Source organism: Peromyscus eremicus, chromosome 4 (genome assembly GCF_949786415.1).
Source record: "Peromyscus eremicus chromosome 4, PerEre_H2_v1, whole genome shotgun sequence".
NCBI lineage: Eukaryota > Metazoa > Chordata > Mammalia > Rodentia > Cricetidae > Peromyscus > Peromyscus eremicus.
Window position 1 is genome coordinate 16,593,457 of NC_081419.1, and position 22,639 is coordinate 16,616,095.

Sequence of the window (22,639 nt, forward strand, 5' to 3'; positions counted from 1 at the left end):
TTTGGCACATTGGTATTGAGTTTTGAGCAGGGTAAAACAAAGACCTAGTATTCTTGTCTACCTGTGAACATTTACTGCCCAGCACCTCATATTGAAAGGGCATCTTTTCTCCAGTGTAGGCTTAAGGTATTTCTATCAAAAGTCAAAGGTTTGTTGTGGTTTGTGTCTTTTCTATTTCTTCCTAGTGAACCATGGTCTGTTTTATTCTTCCAGAAACATGATGATTTGTTGGTGTGGAATAATTTGAAATCAGTGTCTGTAGTATAATCATAACCCAATTTGGTGATAGCACCAACTTGTCCCTGTTGCTCAGGATTGCTTTGACTATTTGAAGTCTTTTGTGTTTGCACATAAAGTTTAGGTGTCAGGGACAAGGACAGAATCTCTAGTTAGTGGAAAAATACAGACCCCCATAAGACAGGGAACTAGATCATCTTACAGTCAGGTTGCCTAGCAACAGGACATTGAGTAGAGCCCTTGACCCTTTCACCCTGTAAACATCCTATACAAACATCCTGTTAGCTTGCCCCACCTTATGCAGATGACAGCTTCTTGCTCCCCCCACCCTGCAGGACCTATACAAACCCTCCTGGAGAAAAATAAAGTTGAACCTTGATCAGAATCCAGAGTTGGTGTATTTCCTTTGTGTCTCCTGTCTCTATCATTCCATCCTTAGGGTGGTTGAGAACCCATTGTAGCCCTGCAGGCGGGGCATTTAGGACTGCATTTTTATTTTACTTCTGTGAGGAAAGGTGCTATAATTTTGACAGGGATTCCATGGAATCTGTAGATTGCTTTGATAATACAGACATTATCCTAGTATCAATTCTGCCAATCCATACACAAGGAAGCTCTACACAGTCCAGTTTCTTCTTTATTTTTTCCCTCTGTGTTTTCAAATGTTCATTCTTTCATGCTTCACTCCACAAAAAAAATTTATTTTTGAGGTCTTTAACTCCCACATCTGGGCTTATTCCAGGGTATTTCACTGATCATTTGAAAGCCAATGCTAACTGGAACATTTTCTTGGTTTCTCTCTCCATATGACCCCTCTTGGTATGTGGAAAGCTGCTAGTTTTTATTCATTGAATTTGTAACCTAATGCTTTTGTTAAAGTGTTTACTAGTTCTTAGACTTTACTTGTGGAGTTTTTGGAGTGTCTTATGGACAGGATCATATCATCAGCAAATACTGCTATTTTGACTTCTTCCTTTTCTGTAGTAGGACAGGCCCATAGGATTGAAGAAATTGGCTCAGACCAGTAGCCAAGGCATGCACATAATGTACTCCTTAAGAGCCAATCTGGAGTCTGCCTGAGGGCCTAGCAACAGGAGCTGTCAGAGTTCCTAGTCAATGTCAGAGTTCCTGATCATGCCCAGCCAATGAGGGACAACCAAATAAATAAATTTCTCATTTGCTTTCAATGAATTCCCAGTGTCTGTGTTGTTGACGCTGCACCTTCTCACCCCCTTCCCTCAAGGGAGCCATTAGAATCCAAGCAACATCTGGCACATAAACATGGGGCTTCTGTTACTTTGTTTCTCCCAGTGCAGGTTCTGATTGTCTTCCTCTCTTCACTTGTGGTGCTTGATAGCACCCCCAAGATGATGTGTTTTGGGAGAAGACTCCTCAGTGCTGTGTTCTTTCTGTCCCTTTGGCAAGTAAGCATTGGGACCCCCACTTCTTTCCTTCTTTTGTGTTGTCTGTCATGTTTGTCTGCCCATTCCATTAGGGAGGCACATTCCCCCACCCCCCGCTTCAGTTCACCCAGTACCTCCACATAAGGATTGACCCCCTAGGAGGTGGAACCAAGGCTCTGCTCCCGATTGCCATCCCTCATCTAGAAACACTGTGTGGGCATATATTTGTGGCCAAAAACCCACAAAAGTCTCCCACTAAGCACAGGACATAAGGGTTCAGTACAAATTTTCACTCCATTGAAAAGACGGGTAATTGTTTCATCATCCCAGCCAGTTCCCTGTCAGATATCTCTATGATATCTGATGATGGGGCAACATACAGTTTGGACCCTGAGAAATCTGTCAGTTTAGGCCCCATGAAATCTGTCAAGGAGAATGTAACTGTCAGTTTGGGCCCTGAAATATCAGTTTAGGCCCCACAAAATCTGTCAAGGAGAATGTAGCTATCAGTTTGGGTCCCACCAAATCTGTCAAAGAGAAGGCAGCTGTCATTAAGTCATGTGCTGCTTTCCCCTCTGCTCCACCACCACCACTGGCACATACCCCTCTGCCGCAGTATTCTTGGGGCAATCTACTCCAATATTAGCCTACTGGTGGCTACTCTCCCACAGTGCCAGGTATCTTACAACCCTCATAGCCTGCATCACTGTCAGTCCATAGACCCATAAAAGCTTTCCCAGTCAATATGAACCCAAATGCTGAAGACCAGCCCTGGATTCCCACCTCCATAGCTGATCTCTCCCTCATCAGGAAGGCAGCCAATGAGTCAGGCCCAGATTCCCCCTACTTTCAGCAAGTCCCTGCTCAATGGTCCATGCAGTTACAAACTTATTTTGATTGGTACCATTTGCTTAAAGTTGCATTGGAGCCTGCAGTCTTTATTAGCTGGAAATCAGCCTATGAGGATCAGGCATAATCCCAGGCCCAGATGAACATCTTACTTAATGTCCAGGTGACCTATGATATCCTCACAGGGTGTGGAGAATATGTCCATCCTGTGCACCAGGCACAGATTGGCTTGAATACCTATTTTCAACAGGTCTCAGACTTGGCCCTTGAGGCCCACAGAGCCTGTACTTCCTGGGACCCCTCAGTGTACTTTTGCAATCTTATCCAACAGCCCAGAGAGCTCTTCACTGACTTCCTGGCCCATGTCAATGAGGCAGTAGAGTGCAGAGTGGATGCTGGCCCCACTAGAGATATTCTGATTAAACAACTGACTTGGGAGGGGCTCAATGCCCAAACCTGTAATGCAGTAGCAGCCACGTGGAATGAGAACATACACAAATGGGTGCAGGCCACCAGAGATCTTGACACTAGCACTGGTTTCATTGCCACTCTTACTGCCTCCCTGGATGCTCTCCTCACTGATAGGCAGCATGCTAATGATACCCCCAATGGTCCCCAAGTAGGTAGAAATTGTTAGGGATGTGGCAAACCAGATCATTTGCAGTGTGACCACCCCTGGATAAAACCAAGGACTTGATGCTCCAGATGCAATAAAGGATTTCATTGGGCAAATGACTGCAGGTCACAGTTTGCTGAAACACTGGCCCCTTTAAACTCCAGGTGGGGTGCTCCTCAGTCCTGCCAGTAAGAGGAGGCTCTGGTAATCCAAAAATCTATTGAATAATGTTCACATTTCCACACTCCCCAATGCTAACTGTCTATCTTGATGGACAAGCTGCCAAAGGTTTGATTGACATGGGTGCGGATGCTACCATTTTAACAAAGACTGAGGTGCTTCTCTTCCTTCATTGGAAGTTTAAACCCGCCTCCCCTCCCCTGACATCAGTGGTGTGGGAGTCCAACAAGATTCTAAGATGACCACTAATCTGGCCCATTGTAAGAATCTTGATGGCAATTGGGGAGCCATTTGCCCTATCATTTTCAATGTACCTAGTAACCTGTGGGGCCAAGATATTTTGGAGGATATGGGTGTTGTCCTAACTACAGATGATAGGGCCTTTTTTGATGACATCAAGGTCCATGAGAAGGCTGGTCTTGTGGTCTGCAACCCTGCATGAGATCTGCACTCCCAATTCTAAGGACCACTGTCCCCATGAGATCCACCACCATTCAGCCTCCTAGCCCCACTCCATTGACATGGCTCTTGGATCAAGAAGTATAGGTGGAATAGTGGCCTATAATTGAACCCAAGCTGTCAATCCTAAAGGAATTAGTTGCAGAACAGTTAAAGATGCGGCACATTGAACCATCCACAAGTAAACATAATACCCCCATATTTGTTATCCCCAAGAAATTGGAATACTACTGCCTCCTGCAGGATCTTTGTGTAGTTAATGATCTAATGGAAAAAATAGGGTCTACATAGCCAGGCCTCCCCAACCCTAGCATGATTCCTCCATCTTATTATATATTAGTTTTAGATATTAAGGATTGCTTTTTTCAAATTCCCCTGGTACCACAAAATCAAGATAATTTTGCCTTTAGTGTGTGGGAACCTAATATGCATAAACCAGTTAAGAGATATCAATGGACTGTTTTGCCCCAAGGAATGAAGAATAGCCCCACTTTTTGCCAGTTATATATTTCTCAATGTATAACTTTGGTCAGTGTCCCCAGGGATGTTCTTTTGATCCATTATATGAATGATCTCCTCTTGGCACACCCAGATGCAACCTATCTGCAAAAGACTGCAAGGGAGTATTAGAAGATCTTGCATTATTACATCTGATGGTGGCTCCAGATAAAGTCCAAATGGTACCCCTCTTTGCCTTTTTAGGATTTCCCATTGCTAAGCAGGTCCACCCCTTTTCTTTAAATTGGAAATGAAGAAATTATACTCACTATCAGAATTACAACAATTGTGTGGCACAGTTAATCGGCTTAAACCTTTCTTATCCATCTCTTACCATGAGATGAGACACCTGTTTCCATTGTTGGAGGGGCTCACCTGTCCTTCCAATAAGATTAGGCTTACCCAAGAAATAAAAGAGTTGCTACAAAAGGTTTTGGCCATTCTAGCCACCTCCAGCCTGCAAACCATGATCCCCAAAGATGTTAATTGGCAGTGGTCCTCTGGACACCCAGGGGCTTCTTGGGAGTCTTATGGCAATCTGGGCCCCTTCTATAGATACATCAAGCACATTCTGACCTGCACAAGGTCGCCTCTAAGTTTGACCAGTCCTTCCAACTCAGCCTTAAGGCATGGATGCTGGCACAGAGAACATATGGATGAGAGTCAGATAAGCTTGTCTTCCCTTTTTCTTTAAAGAATACCCAGTCACTCTGGGCAGATTCTATCTTGTTCCAGAAAATGGCTGTAGGATTCAAAGGAACTATTGACAATCATTTGCCAAAAATAAGATGTTAGCAGAATTCCCCACACTTCCAATACAGATACAGGCCCATACAGTCCCCTCCTCCACTCCCATCCCTCATACACTCTGGCCTTTTCAAATTCCAATGAAAAAATATGGTGTTCTTTTTTTTGCTTTTTTTGAGACAGGGTTCCTCTGTATAGTTTTGGTGCCTGTCCTGGATCTCACTCTATAGACTAGACTGGTCTTGAACTCACAGAGATCCACCTGGATCTGCCTCCCATGTGCTGGGATTAAAGGCATGTACCACCACCACCCACCTGATATGGTATTCTTATCCAGTGTTCTGGCTCCAAAGATATGTTATATATGTTATCCCTAACCCTGGTTCTGTTCAATTGGATGAACTATTGGCCCTCCTCAAAGTACTAGTAGAGTGTCAGATCAAGCATGTTAATATTTTTTTTTCTGACAGCCAATATGTTGCATAGGCAGTTCGTGTGCTGGCCTTTTCTCCAGTCAAAGACTTGCTTACCCCCATTGCCAGCAGCATGTTGCTCATACAAGATGTCCTAAATCAGAGGACTGAGCCTTGGTACCTGTCACATATTAGATCTCACTCCAGATTACCCAGGAATATCAGCTTGAGGAAATTAGGTCACAGACACCATCATATTAACAGCCAGTATGGATCTCCTAGTGCAATCCAGGGCTCTTCACCAGCAATCTCATCTTTCTCCACAGAATTTACATAGACTTCTTCCAGAATTATCAGTTTCCCAATGTAAACATTTGTTCCAGGCATGTTCCACTTGCACTTCTCTTGCCCCTTTAAGACCACTTCAACATGCAGGGGTTAATCCCTGAGGCTTGTTGCCTAACACCATCTGGCAGATGGATGTCACACATCATTCTCTCTTTGGCAATCTTAAATATGTTCATGTGATAATGGATACCTGTTTCTCCTTTGTTTATGCCCTTGCCTCTTCTGGGGAGAAGGCCATCAATGTTATCAAGGCCCTTAAGTCAGCCATGGTAGTTATGGGGGTACCTTGGGCACTTAAGACTGACAATGGCCCTGCTTATGCCTCTTAACAATTTAATGACTATCTGGGGTCCTGGAAGATATCCCATACCACTGGCATCCCCTACAACTCACAGGAACAAGCCATTGTTGAGAGGACCAACAGAGCTCTTAAGGAGCTGTTGACGAGGACTACCTCACGAGAGGCTAGGGGAGATCTTCATCTGGCCTTAACAGAGGTCCTTTTCCACATGAACTTTCTAAGTTTTGATGACAAGGGACTCAGCCTGGTCTACAAGCACTGGGCATCTCTGCCAAGGAACATGTCTCTGCCCCTGGTGAGATGGAGAGATCCTATCTCTTTCCAATGGCAGCCACCAGGCCCCCTGCTAACCTGTGGGAGAGGGTATGCTTATGTTTTTCCTCAGAGTGCCACTACACCAATATAGGTCTCAGCAAGAGATAAGTGCTTGGCCACAGATCAGCCTGCTTCCACCAAGGAGGAAATAACCCAGGATGGGTAATGTGTATACTCCCCTTTCTTGTTCTCATTGCCCCTCTAAAGGCTGAAGACTTGAGGAGCCTTGCTTTTCCTCATTTTGTATGATGTCTTTTGAGATGAGGAACATTAGTTTAGCAGGCTGGGAGCTAGCTAAATATATTAAGGGCCCATGGTCAGCTAAGTTTCTGTATTATCCATTACAGTTAACATATGAAATTTTCCAATTAAATCAGACAAGAGTACAGGTTATGGCCTTTGACTCTTTATTTTTTGAAAAGGTTTAGCATGATATAAAGAGGCTGTTTGATCCCTCCTGGATTTCACTTATGTTTTGATTGGCAGGGTGGTGCTTTTGATCTTTTTCCTTTTTAAGTGTCCCCTACAGCACATCCAACAACAACAGGCAGCCACTAAGGTGACACTATAGGTGTTAATGGCTCTTAGTCATCCAACTCATAGTCCTCCACAGAAAGTTATGCATACCTGGCTTTCTGAAATTCAAAAGGTTACTGTCTGACACTCCCCACCCAGGGGATGGACACTCTTTGAGGGATGGTAGTCAAGGACAGGTAAGAGCTTGTTTGGCAAGCCAACTTAAGACAGGCACAGTCCAGTTGTTGAGGCCCCCCTGAGGCGGGGTCAACAAGGCCAGAGCAAAGAACTCTGACTCCCACTGAGTGCCCATGCAATAAAATAAAAGGGTGGATATGCAGTAGGACAGGCCCATAGGGTTGGAAAAATTGGCTCAGACCAGTAGCCAAGGTATGCACATTATGTACTCCCTAAGAACCAACCTAAAGTCTGCCTGAGGGCCTAGCAACAGAAGCTGTCAGAGTTCCTAGTCGATGTCAGAGTCCCTGATTGTGCAGAGTCTGCCTGAAGACCCAGCAACAATCATTGTCAGAGTTCCTAATCATGCCCAGCCAATGAGGGACAACCACGTAGACTGGGTGCTGGGAGGAGCGTATATAAGGCCTCCCCTGTTATTGAGTAAATGAGTTCCTTATTTGCTTTCAATGGACTCTCATTGCCTGTGTTGTCAATACTGCGACTTCTCACCACCTCCCGAGGGAGCTGTTAGAATCCAAGCAACATTTTTCTATTTGTATCTCTTTTATTTCTAGCTCTGTCTTACTGCTCTGTAGCTGGAAGTTTTCCAGGTTTCCCACCTGGCCCCACATGGTCCAGACAAATCTCTCTCACCCACGGTCCTGCATCTTCTTATAAAATAATCATTCAGAGGCTTAAAATTAATTGTAAATTATATGGCTTATGGCTCAGGCTTCTTACTAGCTAGATCTTACAACTTGAATTAACCCATTTCTATTCGTCTATATTTTGTCACATGTTCCATGACATTACCTGTGTGCCATTACATGCTGTTCCCTGGATGGCAGGATAGCCTCTTCTCCACCTCTTCCTTTCTTCTTCCTATCCCCCTCCTGGATTTCCGGCCTGCCTCTAAGCTGCTTTGCCATAGGCCAAACAGCTTTATTTATCAACCAATCAGGGCAACACATATTCACAGCATACAGAAAGACATCCCACATCACTCTTCTAGCGAATACTTTAAGGAATCATTCAGAAGGACAGAAAAAAAGAGGACACTCTTGTCCCTGCTGACTTCAGTGACATTGCTTTGCTTTGTCTCCACTTAGGATGAGGCTGACTGTAAGAATTTGCTCCTTCCATGAATGGTTCCTTTAGAGGTATAATCTGAAAGGATGCTTGGCCTTCCTCAAAGGGCTTCTCTCCATCTCAGATGATTGTGAACTTTCTGTCCCTAAATGCATCAATGTGATGTATCCCATTTATTGCTTTGCGTATATCAGACCAGATGGATAGTAATAAAACATATGTTGTTAAATGCTTTCTCTAAATATAACTGACAGTTTTTTGCCTCCATGTTGATCAGGAAGATCTGCCTATAATTTCTTTGTTTGTGTATGTTAGGACAATATCCGCTTCACTGAAGAGTTTTGTAGTATCACCGCATTTATGCTTTGTGGAATGAATTCAGGAGCACTATGTTTATTCATGGGAGAATTCAGCAATGCATACTTTTGATGCAGTCTTATTCAGTTGGAACACATTTTGTTGCTGTTTTATCTTACTGCTTATTATAGAACACTTTAAGTCTTCCATGTTCTTTTGTTTAATTTTGGTGGATCATAGTGTAGAACACTAGTCATTTTATTTTCCAATTTATTTGATTATAAGTATTTACACATATCCTCAAGATCCTATGAATTTCATGTAATAGATTTGTCTTCTCTAACATCTCCTTTTGTTTTTATTTTATGTTTCTTTTATTTGTTTTGCTAAAGGTTGACATTCTTGATACTCTCTTCAAAATGTCAATTTTTATTTTATTTCTTCTCAATACTGGTACTTGGGGGAACTTGCCCTAAAGCTTGTTTGCATCTTTGTGGATCAGGAACTTTGTGATCAGGGAAGACACAGTGGGGATTCCACTGACATCCATGTTATCTAGTGAGGCTACAGTGCCAAAGGTTCCACATTTCCCAAAACAAGAGCCTCCAGAAATGACCAAGCATTCAAAACCCCAATGATCATGTGTGAAACATTTCAGACATCAACCATAATACTATAATATCCCCAAAATTAACACACAAACACATAAAAGCAGAGAATACACACACACACACACACACACACACACACACACACACACACAAAACTGACCTTCTGGCAAGAATGCACATAGATACATGTGCATATACCTGAAAAATAAATACAGTCATATACATGCTGACATTCCCATATATGCACAACATTAGTCACATAGAAGCACACAAACACACATATAGGTACATATTCAAAATGTATATACACTACTACAAAGGCAGAGAGAAACATACAGGCACAAGTTCACACGAACAGGCAGAGACTAGCAGCACACACAAACATTTGCACATGTGGACACATAAACACATATACTTTTGTTCAGTCTCCCACAGCTACACAGTTCACAAGCACCTTCAATACACACAGATACACACAGCTATACCTGTGCACAGAAGCAGGACAATGAATTTGCACTGTGGTGTGGCAAAGAATGGAAGGTAAGTAAGAAGTGGGGATACCCAGGGAACTGGAGTCAGAGGTCAGACTCCCAACCTGTCTTGGAGCCTTGAAAGAGTAAGGCAGCTGCTCCATAAAAAGGTAGGTTGGGATTTAGGTGCATTGTGGGGCCTGGATGCTAGCTTGGTAGAGATCAGCTGTGAGAATCTAGAGAGTCAGGGAGGTGTGCAGCATGGGAAGCAGGAGACAAGGGCCAACGTGTTGCAGGGTGACACTATAGCTCAGTTCTCAGGGGAATGTAGCTACAGAACACACTCCTGTGCACTGCTCTGCTGTGTGGAAATGGGTTGGTGACTGCTTTTGGAACTGGAGGTTCTGAGAGGGAAGAGAAAGTGTTGTAACATTTTTTGGTGGGAACACAGCCATTCATGGGGAGGGTAGGAAATCTTATTATCCTCCTGGCTCTGAGTTCTCAGGTGTCACTTCCCACTCTGATGACATTCTCTCTCTTGACAAGGCTTCCTGAGAATGAGCGAAAGCACAGGCAGGTGGCTATTTACAGGAATTAGCACCATGCACCCATGAGGTCCAAACAAAACAGTGTAATGAACCTATAGCATGGATGGAGGCTTTGTGCATGCTGGGTGTCACCCAGTGCAGGACATACATACTGTAGGCATACTGTAGGGAAGCCAGGAGTACAGAGACACCATGATGACCATGCAGCTGCTCCTGCTGACTGTGGTTCAGATCTTGCCCTGTGTGGGGAAATTGTCCTACAGGAATTCTCAATATGCTGCCACTGCTGACAAGGTGAGAGTACTAGGCTGACTGAGTGTACAAACTGGGCTTTCCTGGAATGAGTGAGAGTCTCAGGGCTTTTGATGAGAGCTGCCAATGGACATCAGTGATATGTCCTGTGTTATGACTCAGTATCTGGCCAACAGCATGACTTTTCTTGATAACTAATATCTGGAGTGCCTAGAGCATAAGGAATGGTTTATGGAGGCATCTGTCTCCTTAGTATGCTACAGAAAATCACTACCTCTTCTGTCAGCCTGTGGTCTCCTAAAAACCTTTTAGGTCCACAGAAATGACTCTTTTCAGAGTTTCTATTTCTCATTGAAAGCCTCATGCAGGATGATGTGCACAATGCAGAGCTGCTGTTTACAGAGGGCTGAGCACTGCTGGGTACGGGGATGTCTGGAGGGATGGACTTCCTTAGATGCTTTAATGTTTAAATTGATGATGTGTTTTGAGAAGATAAGAGACTCTGGAGATGATCAGGCTTCCTCCCATGCCCTGGCACTGATGGATAAGGATGCTCTTCTGACTTCCCTGATCTTCCATGGCCTCTTCCTGGAAACTCTGCTGATCTTGAAGCAAACATTCCCATGGATGAAGTTGGTATCTATCTGGGTACCTGCCTTTCTCCAATGACGACAATGATTACAAGTCCCTTTCCCTCTTTTTCTTAGAATAAAGGGAGGTGGTCAGCCCCTGATCATGCTCTTAGCCTGGTCTTTTTGGTGACTTTTCTTTGCTGTTTATTTGGGACCAGTGCAGGAATCTGAGAATAAGTCTGTCCCAGGAATGCTATCATCTACCCAAATCCCTGTCCTAGCCTGCCTGGATCTGATTGCTCATGAAGAGAAAGCCTGCCATGACCAGGACTCTTCTTGATCCTTCAATATAGCATGTCCCTCCAGATGGTACAGGGACCCTACCCCAGTCCCCTCCTGTATCTTTTCCCATCTCATCTTCTGCCTGGAACCCCTTTGCTTGGCTTCCCCTTTCCATGCTCCCCCACTCAAGGATGGTTTCCCTCTCAAGCTTTTAGGAAAATGGTACATAACTCCCTGGACAGGAAACATGCCTATTTCTGCAAAGAACAAGATCAGTCCACTGCCACCCTTCAAGTTCATCAAGAATGTTATTGGCAAGTTGGAGTTTAGGATGAACCTCTTGAGTACCTGCCCTCAGGCAGCCCTCTCTGCTCCAGGCTCCGTTTTCTCCTGACCCTCACCATGAACATGCTCCTGACCTAAGTTAGGCACTTCATATCAACATCAAGTCTTGTAATGTCAGGGAAATTATAAGTCAGGTGACTTCTGTAAGCACAGGAGACTGGTTGCAAACAGAAGGTCCAGTGCATCACATGCTGTTCTCCTGTGACACTCCCTGGAGGACTGAAACTTTCCTTCCCTGCACTGCTTTGCTCCCTGGAGCCAGTGCAGATGCTGTATTTATTTCTGTGTAGGCTCAGAACCTCAGGCCTCTCAACATTTCACAGAGTTCCATGTGCAGTGAAGACCCAGGAGTAAGGAGATCAGGTCCAGGACTCTGTCTCTTGGGAGACACCTTTGGAAACACATTAGCAGAATCAGGGCAAGACCTAGCTTACTCTGAGGAATAAGGCCTGAGCTGGCAGGAAACTTTTCCAGAACTAGGAAGATGGCAAGTCTTCAGATAGGTATGTACCATCTCTTCCTGGCTTTCCCACCTGCTGTGAAGTAGATCACACAAGGAGGTGACTCAGGGATTGTGGAAAGCCATGTGCTGATGCTTGGCTAGCTGCTATATGTACCAGAAGGAGGGTCTGGGGTGTATAGCTCAAAAATGGCAACAGGGAAGGACAGGGCTGATGTCATGGAGAAAGCCATGCTTTTGTCCTGTGTTACAGAAAACCTATTGGGTGTGTTGAGTTCAAGATGTATCTGGATGAAGCAAAACCAGGTGTCTTCTACATTTGTGAGTGATGGGGCTCATGCTCTTCTTTTTCTGAAGAAATCAACAAGAGATTTGAAAACCACATGGTTCATTTTCTACCTCAGGGCCCAAGTTCCAGATCCGCATTGTACTCATCAGTGGGAAGGACTTTGCTATTGCCTTCCATGAGAGCAGAGGCAGCAATCCAACTCACACAGCGACAATGCTCATGGGTGCGTCTCAGCATGTCTAAGGTTGTGAGAACTGGGTAGGTACAGAGTGGGTCACTATCTTCTGCTCTCATGCCCTAGTCCCCTCCTTTGGGCCTTTCCTAAGAGGCCTGGGGTCTTTGAGAGAGGGGTTTGTAAGCTCTTGGTATGTCTATGTTCAGCTCCCTCTGTGTCACTCTTGAAGCACAAGGCTCACAACCACTCCCCATCCACTGAGTCCCGGCTCCTCCCTTCCCTTCTCAGTCTGTGTTTCTCCTGGTCCTGTTCTAATGAGGGGTTTGGTTAGAATCATTTCCTACTGGGAACACTGGGAAATATTTGGAAATAATGTATTGTTGTCATTGTATCAGGGCCTGGTCTGACATCCAGTCTGTGGAGGATGGTCCTGCTCATCACCTATTGTACCTGTTTACCCCCTTTAACCAGACAGGTCTCAAGTACTGAAGTTCACAGTTTTCATAATATCAAAATAGAAGTGATAGACAAGTAGATGAATTTCCATGTATGGTTTTTGCCAGCGCTAAATAAAGAAAAATGTTTCATTGCTCTTTCTGCTTTCTTCAAACAATTTAGAACTTAATGAGAAACTTGAACAAGGCTTAGGAACACTCAGTGGTTGAGTTCTTGCTCTTTATGCATGAAGACCTGAATTCCTATCACAAGAGCTCACATAAATTTCTGGACATGGCTGAATGTACCTGTAACCTCATCATTGTCGAAGGAAGAGACAGTAGGTCCTCAGAACTGGCTGCCCAGAAAATCTAGCCACAATGATGAAATTCTGGTTCAATGAGATACTGTGTCCCAAAGCAGCAATGAGGAGAGTTGTAGAAGATGATGGACATCCTCCTCTATTCACCATGGTTACAAACAGACACACCCAGCCATCCACACTGCACATGCACAAGTGCACACATACATAGGCACACACACACACACATACACACACACACACACACACACACACACACACACACACACGGTGGGGGACAAAACCAGGACTTATGTATATTTCCTGAGAGACAGGTTTTTACTCACATTCTGGGGAAGGCAGGTGTCCTGATCAAGTGTCTCTTGCTGTCTCTGTTCTCACAAGGGAGTTCTGGACATTGGGTCACACTTGGATAGTACATCTGTAGAAAATCACCAGCGCTAGGTGAAGACCTGACCTCTGCCTCCACCATTGCCATGCACTGAGAGCCCCAAGGTTGGCAGCACATTTCTAGCCTCTGCTTGTATTCTCCAGTCACTCTTCTTGCATGACCCTTCTGAACACTGGGTTGCACTGTGCTTGCCTAGTCTCTGTGCTCACGAGTTTCCAAAAATGGCCTAGGAGGTCTCTCAGGCTAGGCATGAAAACTCTAGACAGAAACACCTAATGCTGTCCACTGGCTCCACCCTCACATCTTGATTAAGGGCTCTGGGAGTCATGGTGAGCTCCAGAAGTTCTAGGTATTCTTGGGTTACTCTCTGAATTCAAATATTTCTCTGAGCCAGGGAGAAACCTTTCTAAAAGATGGTCCTGTTTCAAGATGTGTTTTGAGAAACTGATGGGCTACTGAGGGCAATGTTGGGAGACAGGGCCCTGTTGGTAGATGCTTGCAACATAATTATGACAGAACTGGCCAGTCACTGTTGGATCCTCTCCTCACATCTAGCTACCATCAAATTTTACACCTCCCTCTAGGAAGTAATGAAGAAAGGAGGGTCAGGGTGGGCCTGGGCCAAGGATGTGCTTTTCATGGGAGTGCAGGGAGAAGGGATAGGACTATCTGCATATGACTTCTGCACTCCTTGGATAACTATGTGAGAGTCTTTTCTGAGTAACCTTCATGAGTGTACTGGGGGTTCTAGCTTCATGGGAGACCCATGTGTTCAGGTAACACTTGTCCCAAATATGAGGTAAACATGATTCCCTATTGAATGGCCCACCTGGCACTTCTCCTTCTCAGGAAAATTCATCTGGAGATGTGCTTTCAAAGGCTTGAAATCTCTCAGGTCATATAAGTGATTTTAGGTGAACTGTCTATAGTAAGAGTCTTTTTCACCCCCTTGTTCCATACCCATGTGACCTCTAGGTCACAACATGGCTCCAAAGTGAACAATGTTATTGGATTTTGAAGATACTGTGAAATACCTAGGGCTGAAATGAGATGACATCATCAACCCTAGTTGTGATGGCAATGAGACTGAGATTTTGCTTATTTCTAATTCTGCCCCCCTCCATTCATGATTTCCCTGTAAAACAATGACCATACAAACACCCCTCTGTGACACCTGTCTCCTTCTGTGTTTGTAAATAGATTCCTGTGAGCTGTTCAGAGAAACTTAGTGCATGGAGAAGTATTACAGAATCTGCAGAGGAACTGGGAGCTCAGACCCCTGAACTCACCTTCTGCTCCTGTAGATAGAATGCCAGATGCCAAGAGAAGACAAGCCTCATGCTCACACCTTCCAATGCCTCAGCTTTCAGTAAAGGTGGTAGATATTCCCTTCTCTATGTGTCAGTTCTGATCAAATGACTCCTGACTTCGTGTTACTCAGGTGTGAGCAAGCATACAGATCTTTATCATCAGCACTCATGAGTCCCTACATAAGTGACATGCCATGACACATAGGATCACAGGGCTTAGCTAGGGCAGCTGGGGAAGCTTTAGAGAGGAACAAGGTAAAAACATGCATGATGGTCTGGGAGGACAGGGGAGGGTGAGCAGGGTTGCAGGCAAGCAGGTGTAGGTCAGCAGGTGAGGGTCAGTATAAGAATCTGGGGTCTCAGTACTTTCCTCGTGTTCTGGTGCCTACTGTTGGATCATTCCCTTGTTATGAGGGCCGTGGAGGAGGGTGCAGTTATGGGCTCTGTGAATGTGGAAGGTAGGGTTTGCATGTGAGGCCTTTACTCTATCAACTAGGTAACTTGTGGCTGAGGCTGCCAGAAGGAGAGAGGTCCAGATACAGGAACTCCAGATATGGAGAAAGTTGAATGCAAGCATGTATACTACCCTCCTCCAAGTCCACTGAAGTTCCAAAAATAATTTCCTTCTTTGACATATCACCAGCCTTTTCTTGGGGACAGTTAATGTCATACAAAATGGAGACAGGTTGTCTTCCCAAATCTGTGGAAACAGGGGGCTTTAGCGTAATGAATCAGGTCAGCCTGGGGTTGGCTTCTGCATGAGATTCCTGAAGGCCTGGCTACCATGACCAGGAAACATGTGTAGTGAAAAGTCAGCCCATCTGGCCCCTGGGCCTTGTGTATGTCAGCCATGTATTGTCAGCCACAGGGGATGTATGCCCTGAGGAGAGAAGGGAAGGGAGGACCTCAAGAGAACACAGCTGTAGCTCACGATAAACATGTTCATGGACCAGCATGTAGGATGAATCCTGTTCACTGAAGTCACAAATAGGGTACATTTTGTGCCCTTCAGCTGTCCAGCATAGGCTTCTGGGACATGATGGGGTCAACATACTCCTGAGCCTCTGCTAGGCTTTGTTATGTGAATGGACAAATATCTTCTCACCCCTGACTGACACATACAACAGAACAAAGTGCAGATACACTGAAAACCAAATCTGATCCAAAGAGTAATGTGATTATGTAATGATCAAGGGTGTGTGGTTGTTTACAGGAGCCTGTGTGACCTGTTAGCAGCCACACCACTGAAAAGCCCCATCTTAGCATGGACTACAATTCCTGCATAGCTGTATATCTGGAGCTTTCCTAAAGTTAACCTATTTATTTCAAAATGAGACCAAGTGTGGTTCCTACAGAGTTACATACATCTGGTAAGGAGATCAGGGATGGAGTGGCTGGAATCTCTGGTGAGAGTGTAAGGACCCACCTGAAATTTATTTGAGAGAATGTTTCCAGACCTGATCTGTATGGTTTCTTGAGTTATCACTGCGGCTGAATATGTTGCTATGCTTGGAGGACAGAATTCTACAACAGGCCAGGTCAGGAGTTTGCATTGTCCTCTGTGGTACATGAGCATTTTGGGAGTCATCATTGTTGTGGACCTTTGGTGTAAGAGAACCACCCACAAGTGTAATCTTCTGAGGATTTACCCTCATTAGCCCTCCTATTCCCATGTCCAAGTAAACTGAAATCTTCTCTGTATCTCCCCTTTGAAGTCAGGCTAGCTTTGACTTCCTTTAATCATTTAGACTATGGGTGAGAAGAATTCCTGGTGTCTATGATATCCCTGCACACTTGACCCACTGTGAAGCCTATCTGGCTTTGCTCAATCAACAGAGCATAAACCATGGGATTTAGACAGTGGGCAGGATGGACTCCATTAAGATCCCCTGAGGGAAGAGAGCCAGGCAGATAATTTTTACATTGGAAGTTTTTATACTAGCCTCACTGCAGAAACAGGTTCATATAAATGGATGAGATATCTCAGGGAAGCCAGTGTTGTGGGTTCAGTGGCTATGGCAACTGACAAGAGACCTTTCCTAGATGATGGGGGTGTTGTAAGGGAGATGCTCCTTTGTGGCCATTCACAAAGTGACCTCAGGAAATATGATGAAGAGCTTCTCTTGAATAGAGGCCCTAATGTACAAAGCAGCTCAAAAACCTGTCCACAGGGAGCCTTGCTTCTGGAATGTGGTAGAGGTGAAGTGGATCTTATGGACACTGGATACGTAACTTGTTTCTTGGGCTCCATGGGATATGACCAATTAGAGATGTTCCAGGGCACAATGGGCTCTGATTCTAGGTTATTAGAGTTGTGTGTAGTTATGAGAGCAGTGTTAAGACTAGCCTTTGACTGCTCAGAAAGGTGAGTAGGATGACCCTCTCCAGGCAAGCTTCAGAACTGGGTCAATTAGCCATGTTTGTATAATTCTGTTTCACCTGAGCTCTGCCTTCCATATCTCAAGAATTGTCTTGTTTACTTTTCTATTGTTGTGACAAAACACAGTGACCAAGGCAATATATAAAACAGTGTTTATTTGTGCTGACAGTTCAGAGGATTAGAGTCCATGATAGGGAAGCAAATGCATGGAGGCAGTAAGAGCTCAGAGCTCACACCTTTATCCATAATCAGGAGGCAGAGAGCACACTGGGAATGGCTCTTGAGAGTCTTTTGAAATTCCGTTGCCTATCCCAAGGACACACCTCCTCCAACAACGCACACCTCCTAATGCTTCCCAAACAGTTTAACCAACTAGGAACAAGCAACAAAATATATAAGCCTATGGTGGTTATTTTCATTCAAAAAAGCACAAGAATAAATTTTGGCTGTTATAAGGTGACCCAGAATTTTTCCTGTAGGGATTGTATCAATACCCAATGCCACATCCCATCAGCTGTGCTTCAAGGTCACCTGCAGCAGCTCAACAATAACCATGAAGGCTGACTTAGAAGATGCTACAGAGTCTGATAAGAACTCGTGTGGGCATTTATGGCAGGAAAGGTTCTCTGAGCCCCCTGACTTACAAGGGAAAGTGGCAGCCCTGGCATGCAGGGCAGTGCCAGAGCCCTTACCTGGGCTACAGTTTGTGTGATCGAAGAGAGGACAGAACAATGAGATATTAGAGGGAGCAAGGCATCACCGACTGGGACTCACTCCAGAGAGACAGCCCAACACTGAGATCTCTCATGGGTGGTATGGGAACTGGAGAAGTGTACTCGGAAGATGCTTGAACAAAGGTGCTCCTGAGTATGTAGTGTGTCAGGAGGGCAGAGGCTCTTTTGAATGGACAGAGTGCTGGGAACATTAAAGGTGAAGTTGAAACATAACACTAGTGGCCAAGCTAAAAGTAGTAAGAGACAGGGGAGAGACATCCACACATCAAGCTCTCAAACTCCACCTTGATTCAGCTATGGCTTTGTGACCAGCTATCACTGTGTTGCTGAAGAGTGGCTACCCTGGGCATTCCTGTAGCATCCTTCTCTTCACTCTCTACCTGGACCCACTACATGCCCTCCTGAACCCCACCCCCTAATATTTCAGGTGGCTTGTTCTGAAAGCTGTGGTCCTGAATCTCCCAATATATTCTCCAGACATCCCATGAACTTGTTCTGATAACTGCCCTCTGTGGTGATATTTTATTTGTACACCCCAATAAAGCTTATCTGGTGATCAGAGGAAAAGGACAGCCACTATATTAAACATAGAAGTCAGGCAGTGGTAGCATACACCTTTACTCCTAGCATTCGGAAGGCAGAGATCCATCTGGTTCTCTGTGAGTTCAAAGCCACACTGGGAACACCATGGTGGCACATGCCTTTAATCCCAGCACTAGTTAACCATAGATGTCTGGAGGTCTGTACAGACAGATAAGAAGTGATAGAGCTGGGCAGAAAGAGGAAGTAATGCAGCTGGGTGGAGAGAAGAAGTAAGATGGCAGGGCACAGAAAGGCATATAGGCATGAGCATACAGGAAGTAGCTCTCTCTTGGGCTGAGGATTTCCTAGTGATAAGAACTTGTAAGCTGGCTTGTTCTATTCCTCTGATCTTTCAGTTTTCACCCCAATATCTGGCTACAGGGTTTTTTTTTTATTATTATCAAGCATGTTTAGCAATTTGTGTTACAGCCCTCTTCACTTACCCCATCTCCAAACATCCTAGTTGGCTTGTTCTGCTGATGTTGCCTAAGGCCACTCCCTTGTCTTCTCATACTTGTCCTGTTTGTGTTCCCATAGTAGGCTCCCTGGAGATGTCCAGGGGTCAGGCTCATACCTATTTATATCTGGCTTACTCAGGGCAAGCCTCAGTTAGAGTGATTGGAAAAATATCAGAGTAATTGACAGGGTCAATGGCTACTTAAGGATAATTCCTATGAGCAGAGCATAGACAGTGTTCTGTGGTATCTCAAATAAATAGGTTCCTCTGGTAGCACAGGCATCCTCAAAGTTGTAGGGTATCTACATCCATCAAGTATTCTGAGTATAAGACTAAGTTTTCAGTGGTCCTTTGAGGAGGTAAAACCAAAACGAATGATGGTATCTCAGCTACTACTCACAGAACAGTGAGAATTGACTTACAGGCTGCCAACCTCACACCTCCAGAGTCTTCATTGTCATGAGAGTCACAGATACAGACTCCAGCTTCTTCAAGAAAACAACTTATTCCTGACACCTGGAGAAGGTGCCTCTCTATTATGGTTCAAGTGGACCCTGAGGAACCCCTTGTCCTCTGTTTTATGATCTCAGACTCTATTATTGCCATCTAGGTCTGGAGATCAGGAACATTCCTCAGGCCACTCCATGACCAAATCACCCAATATCTGCAGGTTTCAAAGGCCCACGCCAAGCCAGTATGGGATGTGAGCTCTCTTGAAAGGCAGCTATGACCATAGGCACCTGCACTCGCAGGGAACAGTGAAGTGTTCTAGACCTCCACATCTCCATCCTATCTATGCAGACAACCTGACCAGGCACCCTGTGCTTGTGTCTGATATTCTCTTAATGAGGAGGTTTTCAAGGTCTGACTGTTAAATGAAAGCCTTCCAAAGAGGAGGAGGAAAAGGAGGAAGTGGGGGAAGAGCATTGGGGCCGCCAACCAACAACTTCAGCCCTTTTATTTCTACAAGGCCTCTTACATCCTCTGCTCATCATAGTCTCACATCATATTCATCCTCCTTGGTAGTTTGAATAAGAATGCCCACCACAGTCTCATAGATTTTGAATACTTGGTCTTCAGGGGGTGGCACTATTTGAAAGATTAGGGGTGTGACCTTGCTGGAGGAAGTGTGTCACTGGGTTTGGACCTTGAGGTTTCAAAAGTCCATGCCAAGTCCAGAGTCCATGTCTCTTCCTGTTGCCTGAGGATCTGAATGTAAAACTCTCAGCTACTCCTCTATCACCATATCTGCCTGTATGCTGCCATGCTCCCCACCATGAAAACAATGCAAGACTCCTCTGAAATTGAAAGCATGTCTCAATTAAATGCTTTCATTTCTAAGAGTGGTCATGGACATGGTGCCTTTTCACAGCAAATGAACACTAACTAAAGTATTCTCTAAGGCCAGGATGGCCTGGCCTGTAGGGCAGCAATGAGGCCAAGGCTGAAGCTCAGGAGCTTTGAGTCTGCAGTTACAGGTGCCCAACAGGAGACACTGCAGGCTGTGGGGCTTGTGCTGGGGCCTCACTCAGGTGTCTTTCATAATGCTTAGACCAGGGCATTCAGGGAACTTGGTAAGAAATGGCTAGTCCCTTCCTGGCCATCTACGCTGGCCAGTTCTACAGTAGAGAAGATAAAATGTCATAACTGTTGAAAGTTACTAATGAACACTCATAGCACAGAGGATGATGGGACATGGCTACTATCCCAAGGAACTACCTTGTAGATTTCCCCTGGCAAAGTAATGAGTCTAAGTGAGAGATGTAGCCTGTCATGTCAGGAGCCCTTGAGGGTGAGTAGAGCAGGAGCAGAACCCTCCTGCACATACTGCATGGTCATCCAGCTGGCTGGCATGCTCATTGGCACAGAGGAGGCCACTGGAGCCAGAGAGTCTTGTGCTCCAGTCTCAGGGATCCACCTCAATCCCAGGGCAGGTCAATGAACCTTAACTTCATCTTGGAAGAAGAGAAAAGTAGAAGCCTGCTGTGTGATTATCAAAACATGTGCTTAAAGATGTGTCCCTTTCTCAGCAAGGTGTGTGCCAGCCCCTGCCCATTACAAGCAATAATGGATCAGACATAGAAAGAAGGCAAGAAAGCCTGTGTGAGCACAAATGTACACAGGCATGCATGTACATACAATCAGCAATGGTATAAAAAAAATCACAGTTTGGTGCAGGAGAGATGGCCCATCAGTTAAGAGTACTTGCTGCTCTTGCAGAAGTACTGCGATCAGTTTCCAGCATCCACTTTATGCTCACAACCCTCTGTAATTTCAGTTCTAGCAAATCCAATGACTTCCTCTGATCTCCACAGGCTCTTAAATTCATATGGTGCACACAAGTCCACATAGGCTTACTCTTATGCACATAATTAAAAATTCATACACTGGAATCCTAAGGAGTCAGCTTTCAGATTGTCCCAGGCTGTCACGTGAGTCCGAGTGAAGAGACAGCCTCCAGTGGACAAGGGTATATGCAGGAGGAATGATTTCATCTTACCCAGAGTGTGCAGTCATCCAGCTATGACACAGCCAATGCCACAGAGGAGACTACTGGAGCCAAAGAGCCCTGGAAGCCCACCTTAGTGACATCCTGAACATTATGAAGGTCACTTAACCTCAGATTCATTCTAGAAAAAGGGCCCTGCTGTATGAACTGAAAACACATGTATACAAAGAGGACACAATCTCTCCTGAACAAGGTATATATAAGACCCCCTGATGCATATATGGAGAAGCACATCCAGAAAGACATGAAGCAGCTGCTTATGTTTAAATCCTAATGACTAAGGGCCAGGCATATGGGCCATGTGTAAGAGCCATCAGGCCTTGATGAGAGGAATGTAAACAGGATGGCCTAGCGGCCTCAGCCCTTACCAGTCTTTCCAACTGCTAATTTTAATCATCTCTAAGGATATCCTGGACCACCTAGAATGTGTAAATCATAAAATATTACATCTTATGTTCTGATCATTCAACAAGGTGTCTATATCCCAATGAGCTTAAATTGAAATCATCATAGCAGAATTCTTGTTTGGAACTGGGCTTGGGATAGGAGTGATTTAAAAAAAAACAAACAAACTCTAGACAGAGAGTAAGGATGGCAAAGTGACTCAGAGGGTAAAAGTTCAGTCACAATATCCCCTCTTAGCATAGTACCTGACAAAGACAAGCTTAGGGTAGAGGACTTATATTAGAAAGGAAGAAAAGAAGAAAGAATGAACCCAGGACCTGCACAAAGTTTTTGAGCAGGAAAAAATACACACAATACCTGCCTCAGACACAATATGCTATCAAATAGTAAGTACAATGCCAAGTATTGCTTACTTCTTTTTGAGTTGCTGGTCAGTGGGGTCCCATAGACTCCTCCAGCACATTACAGGCTTCTGCCATTGCTCTTGGTTAACCTTCAGATCTTGATGTTAAGACCCTCATTCTGAAGACACCACATACTTGAGTCACAGGACACAGACAATTCAAATTGGTATCAACCTGGAAGGTTCCTCCTTTTAGGCCAGCTTTCATGGTGCTTAAAGAGTCAATGCATGTTACCAGGGGATAAATGTCTTCCACAGTATA

At 44.8% G+C, this 22,639-nt stretch overlaps 1 protein-coding gene across 1 annotated transcript in view; it reads left to right on the forward strand.

Annotated features, from left to right (window-relative positions):
* Positions 1-17,999, forward strand: part of LOC131907696 (vomeronasal secretory protein 2-like) — a 47,343-nt gene extending 29,344 nt beyond the window's left edge. Inside the window, exon 6 of the mRNA XM_059258818.1 lies at positions 17,767-17,999. Coding sequence (XP_059114801.1) covers positions 17,767-17,999 — 233 coding nt within the window. The remainder of the gene's footprint in view (positions 1-17,766) is intronic.
* The last annotated feature ends 4,640 nt before the right edge of the window (positions 18,000-22,639 follow it).